The sequence below is a fragment of the Vulpes lagopus genome, chromosome 6 (genome assembly GCF_018345385.1).
Source record: "Vulpes lagopus strain Blue_001 chromosome 6, ASM1834538v1, whole genome shotgun sequence".
Lineage (NCBI taxonomy): Eukaryota > Metazoa > Chordata > Mammalia > Carnivora > Canidae > Vulpes > Vulpes lagopus.
The window spans coordinates 62,955,793-62,967,795 of NC_054829.1; the positions used below are offsets into that span (position 1 = coordinate 62,955,793).

The 12,003-nt window shown below is 35.5% G+C and overlaps 1 protein-coding gene across 1 annotated transcript in view; it reads right to left on the minus strand.

Moving 5' to 3' along the window:
• NUBPL (nucleotide binding protein like) overlaps positions 1-12,003 on the minus strand; it is a 216,033-nt gene that overhangs the window by 152,061 nt on the left and 51,969 nt on the right. The window contains exon 4 of the mRNA XM_041759641.1: positions 11,322-11,412. Coding sequence (XP_041615575.1) covers positions 11,322-11,412 — 91 coding nt within the window. The remainder of the gene's footprint in view (positions 1-11,321; positions 11,413-12,003) is intronic.

The following is a 12,003-nucleotide window of genomic DNA, read 5'->3' on the forward strand; positions in this document are numbered from 1 at the left end:
TAATATTTTCTAAATGACAATGCATGATGTTATAAAATCCAACTCAAAGTCTAAAATAGACCAAAGATTTGAATATAACAGACTATGAAAAGTTCGCTGATACAGTCTCAGATTCCATACTGCAACTAATCTCTAAGAAGCCACCACTTATCAAAATTGTGGTATAATATCAAAGAAGAGAATCCAATAGTTACTTGAAATAACTAGTAAAATATCCTTCCTTTCTCCAACTACATGTCTATGTGAGGTTATATTTTCCTCAAATACCTCAGCCAAAACAACATATTGCAACAGACTGAATGCAATGCCAAAGTAGATATGAAAATCTAGCAGTCTCCTATTATGCCTGACATTAAAATGATTTACAAAAATGTAAAACAATTCCATTTCATCTTGCTAATTTTTTACTTCAGAATACATAATAATGTTATTTATGTTAACAAGTTTGTGAGTTTGTAATTTTTAATGAATTAATAAATGTTTTTAATTTCTCAGTTTTAATTTCTAACTTGGTAAATATAACCTACATTAACAAAAGCAGTGTGGGATATTTTTAAGAGCTTAAGAGTCTCCAGAGGCCAAAAAAGTTTGAGAACTACTATATTATGCTATAATGGAACACTCAGAAGTTGAAGATGAATAGAGTAAAAAGATTTGTATCTAAAGTAGGAACCCTGAAAACATTCAAGTTTATGAGAAAAAAGTCCCACTCTCTACCTCAGGTCAAACCTGGAATTAGGTGGTAGACAGTTATTGTTTTGGAGGAAAGAGACCTATAAGAGGACAATCTGATACCAGGACAAACCGACAGATTCTCCAGACAACCTTCAACTCTCCACAGCCTCCTGTCACTACTACCATTTCCAGTCTCTATCTGAAATTACAAAGAAACAAAAGTCAATAGAGAGGACGGAGGAAGGTTATAGAGCAGACAAGGCAGGCCTCAGGTACTGAAGATAAAAGACCATTTTGGGGTAGAAGTAGTAGTAGAAGGATGATAGATTAAACTGATTTATAAATAAAACATCCCATATATGTATTTTGTTCATGACAGATGGAATATATCACCCATAGTTTAAATGTTCATTTTTTAATATGAAAATTTAAAACAAAATTTAAAGGTAAACATAATTTCTCTCTCTCTTTTTAATATGACCAAGTCTCTTGCTCTTTTTCATGCTTTATAGTTGAAAGCCTTCTCAGATCCAGGGTTGGCTGGACTGCATCACAGAAAGATTACAAGTTCTCCTGTTTCCATGGTCCTCTGTTCATACCTTCCCAGAGTACTTAGTGTGCTGACATTTTCCATCTCCCTCACTGGACTGCAAACTTAAGTACAGAGTTTTCAACTTACTTGTCTTTATTTCCTAGAACATAGCACAGTACCTTTATAGACATGTTCAATAACAGATTCCCAAATGACTGATTTCCCAAGGGTCATATATATTTTATAAAATATATTTCTTCAAGAAGTATAGCACAAGTTGTACTGAGATATCTTCAAAATAGTGGTTGTAACATACTATTAAACTTAAAATATAATTTTCAATTATTAACTTATTTAGCCACTCTGAAAATATTTGTTACTTCCTCCTAAAACTTCCTCTTGGCTTCTAATGTTCATATTTTCCTTGTCTTCTCTCTACTTCTCTGGTCAGCTCTTCTCAGTCTTTCCCTGATCCCTTTGGGTTCTATCCTATCAAATTCTATCCTCAGTCCTACACTTGACTCTCTCTATAACTCTTTTGGGCTATCATAGCTAAGTCAGAATTTCTCAACCACAACCTAACTGACATTTTGGACCAGGTAATAATTTGTTGTAAGGGGATGCCTTGTGCATTGCAGGATGTCTAGCAGCATCTCTGGCCTCTACCCATAAGATCCCTCAACTGTAACAATCAAAAATCTCTATTCATTGTCAAATGTCTCCTGAGGGAAGAAAATCACTCCAGGTTGAAAATCAGTGATCTAAACTAGCAACTTCCCTCCTGAGGGAAGAAAATCACTCCAGGTTGAAAATCAGTGATCTAAACTAGCAACTTTTTTTTTTTTTCGATAAAGGTTGGGAGATATTTATTTTCTTTAAACAAGGTCATAAATAACAAAGAAACAAAGTAGGTCCCAGACTCTGGACCGTGCAGCAGGACAGGGATAGGAAGTTGTTGGGTGGAAAGGTGGAGGGGGCCACGCATCACCTAAGACAGTCACAGAAAAGATGGGCTGCAGGACACTGCCCCTTCCTGCCCTTGGAAATGGCGTGCCTGGGCAGCAGGGGGAGGCCGCAGTGCTGTGATGAGGCAGCTGGAAGAGGGCAAAGATTGAATATATATTCAATCTATACACACACATGCACACATGCACGCACACACACTGCTAACTCCCAAATCTGTACTGTTAACCCAAACCTCTCTCCTGAACACAATATATTCCAATCACCTGTTGCCTAACTCTCTTTGGACATCAAATTCAATAAACCTTAACTCATTACTGCTTTCCTTACATTTATTCCTTTTCCTTCTCTGCTCTATCTTGATAAATGACACATTTATCTACACAATCACTCAATCCAGAAATCCAGGAGCCATCGTAGACACCTCTTTCTCATTCAAATTCAATGAATTACCAAATCCTATTATTTCAATCTCCTTAATATTTTTCAATTAGGTCCCTTCTCCTCCATTTCTACTGCCATATACTTAAATCAGGCCTTATAACATCTCACCTGGATAACTATAGTAGCATCCCAACTGGCCCTACCCCACATCTGGTCCTATTACCTTTCCTCCACAATGTTGCCAAAATGAACTTCCTAGAACACAGAACTGATAGTATCACTCCCCTACCTAAAATTCATGAGAGTTTCTCACAGCCTGAGTTACACATCAGTTCCTCAAACTGAAAGCACAAAGGCATTTATGGTAAGACCATCATCACCTATCTTTCTTGGCCCAATCTTAACTCTTGCAACTAACCCACAGAGATTCTTCACTTACTGCCATACCAAACAATTTGCATTATGTAGGCTTTTAACACATGATAATATTCCTTCTGCCTGGAATTTCCTCCTTACTTTCAATCCTCAACTCCTTACCACCAACTCCTGGCTCATCTATTTTTTAAAATTTAGCTCAAAAAATCATTCCTCCAAGAAGACTTCTCTAAATTTCCAGTTTGACTTATAGTCCCCATCTCAGTTCACAAAGAAGCATGCTTACCTTCCATTATAGCATTTACTTATGCTTATTATGCTTTGATCACTGGCTAGTATATCTATTATAAGCTCCAAGAGAATGAGCAACAAACCTTATTTGATCTGACAGCCAACAAATCAAATATTTTTCATACTTACTAACTACTAACTATAGGATATACCCAATAAGCATTTGCTAAGTAAATGGAAATAATGTTTCCTTTAACATTTCACTTTTAATACATAAGCACATTTTAAAACTAGATTTAAAATAAGCATAATTTATTTCTAAAGCAACCACTTTTATTTTAAGTCAGTGTTAGGTTGCAAGTAACAATTTTAAAAGATGCTTTACTTAAATATATGTGTGTATGTACATATGCATGTACATGTGTATTTTTTTCCAGCTATGGAATCTGTAATAAACATTTATAAGTAAAAAGCCATATTGTATCCAAACACAGCCATCTAAACTCAGATTACCAAGACTGTTATCTCAATTTTAGTTACTATTCTTGCCCAAATCTGACAGAACATTCTTGCTTATTGTGAGGCTTTGGTCAAGTGTACAATGTGAAATATCAAATTTTGCAATCAGTTGTTTGAAATAAGAAAGTGGCTTACTGATGCACCCGTCTTTATCTCAAACATCAGTTAAAACTTAGCCCTTATACTCAAGTCCCAATCCCCACAATATTATTATACTTAAAACTGATAAGCATTACAAGTCCCCCAAAAAACCTCAATCATAAAGAAACCAAGTTTTTAGATCTAGAGTTTGATACTATCAAATTTTATATTTTAAAGTTAAAAAGTATATGTTATGTACATATACAACACAATGACTACAACAAATAATACTGTTATATTTTTAAAAATAAAAAATTATCAAATTGAAAAAATAAAATGACTAAAAACAGATAAAGCCATTTTATTTTCTGTGCATATCTTATGAAAGACAACTATGAAACTGAATTTCTAAATATTACTCAAATATCCCTTTGAGGCATGCACTCTCTTGAGAAATAAAACTTTGTTTTGTTTTGTTTTAAAGATTTTATTTATTTATTAATGAGAGACAGAGAGACAGAGAGAGAGAGAGAGAGAGGCAGAGATACAGGCAGTGGGAGAAGCAGGCTCCATGCAGGGAGCCCGACGTGGGACTCGATCCCAGGTCTCCAGGATCATGCCCTGGGCTGACGGTGGCGCTAAACCGCTGAGCCACCTGGGCTGCCCAAGAAATAAACTTTGAAATGTATTGGTTTAATAGATTAGAGGGATCAATTTATGTTCTCTTAAGAATTCAGGATATCAAAATTGGAAAGAATCCTGCAATTTCTTGATTCCCTGCCATTATGTCCTAGCATCAGTCAATAAGGGATTCACTGAAATAGCTGTCTGGGTACAGAAGAGCTCAGCTCCCCACCTCCATCCCCATGCATTGAAAGTCCCACATGACCTCTCTACGCCCTTTTAGCTTCACTCTCATTCCAGCCACCAGCTCTGCATGGGCTCTGACCAATGTCACACAGGGGCTCTCTGAAAGTACTTCACTTCAGGCCTATATACTATGTGCCTTTCACCTCCCCCCCTCCAAAAAAAAATGACCATCCTGATGCCAAAGTATAGGATGCCTTAGGACTCTGGTGGGACTCACTCATACAGAACTCAGAAATGCAGGTTAGTTCCTACCTACTGAGGTGAGGCTTTGGACAATGGGAGATGGATATAATTAGATAAATTCTTCCCCTTTCCTCCCACATACACAGTCCCAGGCAGTCAAGCAATCTGTCACATTAAGGGACAGTTAGCTATCTGATAGCACAATTTCATATTAGCTCTTCCTCCTTGTCTCCTTCCTCAGTCTGGGTTTGTACTTCTAATAAATTAGCAATCCACAGGAATCTGTTTTCTGGAGAACTCAGTTCAAGGCACTCACTCTACCACTTCAAAAGAAAGTCTGTGGTTTACATACTGCTAGGGATATCTCAAAGCCAATGAAACTGCAAGCTGCTATTTCTGCTTTCTTTTCCTTAACTGAAAGACCTCAGGGAATAAGATGAAAACCTTACTGTCACTGCTTCCTCATTCACCACTTCTCCTAACCTATTACAATACCAACCTCCAGAAAAACAGTAACAAGTAACATCTTTGTTTTAGTGTCCATGCACTATTTTAGTTTGGCAATACAGATGGTTAGAGGAAAGAATGGTGGTGTACAATGACCTACTAGTTCCTTCCTTTTTTTCCAGGTTGCTCAAAGTCCCAAAGCTGGCATGCTGAATACTGTCCTCTCCATCATGGCTCAAACACTGTCAAACATTTTGGAAAGTAATGTAAACATTCACATGTTAGAAATGGTGACATTTATGGTGATGGAAAATAAAACTCACTGTTCACTGAATTAGCAAAGCAAGTTTGTTGGAATTGGGACTATGGAAGTAGATAGAAGGTGGGGATCACATCATACAGAGCTTTACAGTGCTGGTAATATTCCAAATGGTAATACTGGTCATGATAACATTAAGGATTTTAAATGTAATAAGTTTTTTACATGAGATGAAAATAAAATTTTAGGCTCCAACTCCTAGTATCTGGTAGACTAGTGAAGTTTCCAAACTGGAAAGTAGAGAAGGCTTAAAACTAAATTACTAAGTCTCCCAATGAAACATTACTATTTTATTTTCCTCCAGTGATGATTGCTCTTTTAAAGAACAAACACAATCACTGTGTCAATACAGTGATACCATGGACACTATTGAAGAAATCCTATATTGTGGTAATATTGCCAGGGCAAATCTATTTAACTTTTTTTCCCAATTTTTGTCATTATAGTAAAATATATAAAACAAAATTTACCATCTTTTTTTAAGCCTATAGTTCAGTGATATTAAATAGATTCATAAAGCTGTCCAACCATCATGACTATCCATCTCTATAACCTTTTTCATCTTGTGAAACTAAAAGTGTACACCTATTAAACAATATATTCCCATTCTCCCCTTCCCTCCAGTTCCTGGCAACCACCACTCTACTTTCTGTCTCTATGATTCTGCCTATTCTAAGCACTTCATATAAGTGGAATCATACAACATTTGTCTTTTTTGTGACTGGCTTATTTCACCTAGGATGAACTATGTCTTCATGGTTCATCCATGTTGCAAAGATGTTGCAAGACTTTCCTTATTTTTTTTTTTAACAATAATGAGATACCATCTTATGTCCTATGTAAAAAGGATGTGGATCTATGGTGTCTCTCATATATAACGAACAGAGCATAAGGTGATATAAACATCTTGGAAAGTAATGTAAGCATTCACAAACTCATGACCTGGATATTACACTCCTAGATTCATAGCAAGAAGAAATTCTTGCTGATGTGCAATGGAAGACATTGTCCAGAATGATCACTGTGTTGACAGTGGCAAAAACCTTGAGTGGAGGGGATCGAATGGTGGTATGATATGAAGAATGATGGTCCTCCAAAGATGTCCACATCTTAATCCCTGCAACCATATTACCAGCTTATTATAAAAGAATATAACTCATATTATTGGTTAGCTCTCAGTGTTGGGAAGCAGGGAAAGGATGAGGTATGGGTGCTGGAAAACAAATTAAATTAAATTAAATTAAATTAAATTAAATTAAATTAAATTAAATTAAATTGATATAACTCCGAAACAATCAGAGAGATGAGATACATAGGAAGATACATGAGGAACTTCATGAGATACATGAGATAACTTCATGACCTCTCCAAGCACATCACTCTCTCCAAATCATGTGTTTACCAAGTGGGAAGCTCCTGCTTTCCTTTCTAACACTGATTAACATTCCATTTTACGTATATACCATGTTTTGCTTATCTATTCATCTGCTGAGATATGTTGAGTAGCTTCCACATAATGGAATAATGAATAGTGAATTCATAATAACAACAGTGAATAATGCTATGAACATGGGTGTACGAAGTCTGTCCAATTTTAACAACAAAATATCATTTTAGTCCATTACCCAGTATAGATGCATATCACATACACAAAATCTAGAGTAGAGGTCCAGAAGGGAAGTGAAAAAGATCACATTTCTTTCTTTCTTTTTTTGGTAGCATACCTAATTTCTTCTAAGTTAGCCTCACCAAATCTAGACCGTCAAAACTTTTCATGCCTCTTAGTATAGTGTTATTTTTCGTCTTTTTGCCTTTTCCTATAGTCTGCAATTCATATATGTATATTCCCCACATCTTCCACCTTCAAAACTCATTTTACATCCTGCTTTCACCAAACTACTTTCCTAAATGCTTTATTTTCTGTTAACCTCAAAAAAAGAAAAAAGAAATAGTGACATTTATGGTATGTGAATTATATCTTAATCAAAAATAAAAATAAAGCTCTGTTCTCATGTAAAAAAAGAAAAAAAACATGTTTTATTAAAGTACCCAGTAAATTATTAAAGTAACTATGAATCAGCAATAATGAAGTCTATTTTAAAAAGCAAAAATTTGCAAGACACATAAGTTAAGATAGAGTATTAAAAATAAAATTGCAAGTTAATCCTTCCACTATCTAACAATAGCAAGTTCTTTTAATTTTTCTCATCTGAGAGAAAATACTGAAAATGTGCCAGTAATTTTGAAAAACATTAGGAATGGTCAGAAGATTAGGAAATAAGAAATAAAGTTTGTGCTTTTTTAACCTAGAATTAGACTAGAAAAAAATGTGAAGTACAGACAGCCCTAAAAGATATGGCCACATTATAAATGTACCATACTACTAGTCTACACACCTTAATGATAGCTTTCTGATATAACTCAAAAAGGGAAAGAAGCACAGAATACCCATTTGTCTTGAAGTAGGTGCTAATTATAAACACAACGATTTATGACCTGCTAAAAACAAATCTTTCACAGTTTTTCCTTATTAATTAGATAATTTCATATTACATTTTGTTTTCTACAATAGAGAATACAACAGGATAATTAACATGTTAAAATATAGAAATGTCAAAATGATGCCAATTAGTATAATGGTGGCAGACTTACCTAAGATTCCAAAAATAATTTACAAGTTGTGCTTTTAAGAATTCACATTCTTTTAAGTGAATGCCTTAATCATTCAGTTCATTTCTTGGGTGACTTAAGATCAGCTTGTCAACACAAAAGAAGTATTCTTTTAAGGCTTTCCGAGATTTCCAGCATCTCATCTTTACCAGAAAGCCTATTTAATGGCAGCCAATTTGCAAACATCAAATTTAAGATTACAGCTTCAGTAAAACAAGAAGAAAGAAATTATAAAGTTCACTTCAAGTATATTGGCATAGACTGAACAGACTGCTTAAGAAAAAAATGACACCAAGGGCTCCATTTTGCCATCACTCGTATGCTGCATGCACCAGTTTTCACATTACTTTAATCAAGAGACAGACATAGTAAGTCTATCATTTAAAGTACGCAAATTCATTACTCCTTCTTTGTGAAGTTTGACATCTTGGCATATGTCACATATTTACAAACTAAGTATACATTCCACTAAAAGGACAAAGAAGAAAGAAACTAGAATAACTTCACTTTCTAAGTTTTATTTTCATTAAACAAGAAAAACTAATTGAGTGCTTACAATGTAAGACTGCTAGGGTCAATTTTATCATCACTACATCTTCAAATTTCCTATAATTATTCAGAACTTAACATTGCAATTGACTCCAACAACTAAAGCACAAACAAAAGTACATTAGATAGTAGACAATGCCTAATTAACTAACATTTGATGACAACAACAACAAAAAAATACTTCTATTATTTACACAGATAATCCAACAAAAATCCTACAGTAAATACAGTCATTCTGTCCTAGATCTATGGAAAATAAAAAGCCCAATAAGAAATGAAAAGTAATTATTCAATTATATACCCTTATTACAATTTGAAATAATTTTTTTAAAGATTTATTTACTTATTTGAGAGAGAGAGCATAAGCATGAGTGACAGGAGGGACAGAGGGAGAGGGAGAGAGAATCTTTAAGCTGACTCCCTATGGAACATGAAGTCTGACACAGCGCTGGATCCCAGGACCTAAATCAAAAGTCAGCTATTTAACTCAGGCATCCCTATAACTTTTTTTATTAGGCACCCCTATAATTTGAAATAAATTTTAATAAACTAATTTCACTTAAAACCATTTTCAAGAAGTTAAAAGTTTTCCCAATACTTTTTTTTATTTTTAGTATTTTTAGTATTTAAGTAGTCTTCATGGCCCAATATGAGGCTTCATGCTCTACTAACTGAGCCAGCCAGATATCCCTTTCCAATACCTCATTTTTTGATCACAGCATTTCCTTGTTCTTAATGTTTTACATTTGATAATTTTGCAAGAAAGTGTAATAACAAGCATGATAAATATTAAAGATTTACTCAAAAAATTACTGTCCTATTGATAGCAGTGAAGGCTGGGAAAAGAAACTAGTATTTGAGGGGTTTTTATAAATACATTAAGACAAATACAACAGATATAGGATTAGAAAAAATAATTTTCATGTCTTCTAACACAAATATATACTTTCTATTCAAATACTTCCATACATCCACACATTTAATGTGAAGAGATAATGATAATGATCACTGATTATGTGCCAGGTATTGTGTCAAATGCACTACACTTATGAGCAATTTCTTTTCTTTTTTTTTATTGGTTTTAGGTTTTTTATTTTAAAAGCTCAGGTTTTATATACAATAGAATGTTTTCTAGTAGCCTCTTGTTTTAATATATTAAAATTTTGCAAAGCCCTTTGAGCTTTGGTCCACCCAGGGTCACTTTGTTATGAGATAGAGGATTTTATAATCCCCTACACAAAAACCTGTCAATGCCTGTGATGGACACAGGGCCAAAAGTTGTTCCATTCCTGTCCTCTGAGGGCTATGAGAAAGGCCATCCCCTCCAAATCAGCAAGGAAGGCCCATCAGGACTGCAGCAGCAGTGTATCCAATTCAAACCAGAAGAAAGCTTAATATCCTCCAATCAGTCTAGGAAGAAAGCCATCCCTCATAATATGAATATGTGTAACTTCCTCTCTAGCCCCAAGGATTGGGATTCTCTCCAACCCAGTTGTCCCTGCATTGCTCCCAACCTCTACTCCAGGCTCCAGGGTCCAATTAATTGCAAAGTCCCTTGGTTCCTTTAAACAAGAAAAAAACAAAAACAAAAACCCAACCCTTAGGACTCATATACACTGCCGAATATGACAGGCCTATTATCAAGCTGCTGTCAGAATGGTGTGAATGCTCCTCCCGATGCACATCAGGGAGGTTTAGAAACCCCCATGGCAGCCTGTCTTGCAACTTGAGCTTTTTGAAAGTTCTCCAACTTCCTGAGGGAGTAGGCAAATACTTCTCTATTTCACCATCAGAAATGTGCTCATCTCTGGTGACTGTGGAGATAGGGGAGAGGGGACAGACTTGCTTTGGGGGCATCAACATACAAGGTGGGAGGAAAAAGGGCAAAACTAGCTAGTCACTTGCGCCCTCAGGCAAATCTAAGGAACTACTTACTCTCCATCCCCTCTTTTCCGTGCCCTGGCTCCTTAACAGCAATTTCTTTTCTTTTCTTTTTTTTTTTTTCTTAACAGCAATTTCTAATTGAGTGATTTCTCACAGCAACCCTGGTAATTGTTAGCCTTATTTTACATAGGGGGGCAGAGGTGAGGTACAAAGAGATTAAATAATTCACCTAAAGCCACACAGTCAGTGAGAGAGCTAGCATTCAAACCCAGACAGTCTGGCTCCATATCTGATTTCAGAAGGACTATACTACACTGTGGATAAGGTATGCATGGTACATTGCACAACACCTGACATTCAGGAGGTAATTTAAAAAGGATATCTATTATCATACTGTCTCTTTTTTTTTTTTAAGATTTTATTTATTCATTCATGGGAGACACACACACACAGAGAGAGAGAGAGAGAGAGAGAGAAAGAGAGAGAGAGGCAGAGACACAGGCAGAGGGAGAAGCAGGCTCCATGCAAAGAGCCTGACATGGGACTTGATCCTGGGTCTCCAGGATCACACTCTGGGCTGAAGGCGGCACTAAACCGCTGAGCCACCAGGGCTGCCCTGTCTCTCTCTTCTTTACTTACTCTGTGATAATTCTGGATTTCCTTTCAGATTCATCATTTTTGGAATTGAAGGGCCATACACATCCACATCTAGCAATCCAACGGCCTTTGACTGTAAGGAAACAGAATTTGCTGTAAGATTGTTTCCATTCTCTGTCAAAGATAACATACATAGTGATAGTAAATCTAACTATAAAAAAGAAAATTTGCAAAATATTCCAAAATCCTAACATAAACTTCCAACGCAACAGTAAGGTAAAAGATCATAAACGATATAAACACTTTTTTGTTGGTTTACTAATTTCTTCTAGATAACTGAGAAGCCCCCTGAAAACGCTTTACACATTGCAGTTCAGATCTCCCATATAGTCTCTAATAGACTGAGACCTTTCTGATCTGAAGACTAACAAATTACACATAATGTTTAAATGATGACTTACAATGGCAAAACCCCCAGGAAAATGGAACAGCCTTACAAAATGAAAAAAAAATCATAGGAATAAGACTGTAATAAAGCAAGTGACAAATTCTGACACAGATTCAGCATGGAAATGCTAATGAGGACCATGGCAGACAGAGACAAGGCAAATCTTACATTCAAGTCCTAGTTAAACATCCAAGGTCTTCTGAAGAATTCATAAACAACTAAAACTGTTTTTCATTGATAATCTGTCAACCTACCCACGAGGAGAATATCCTGATT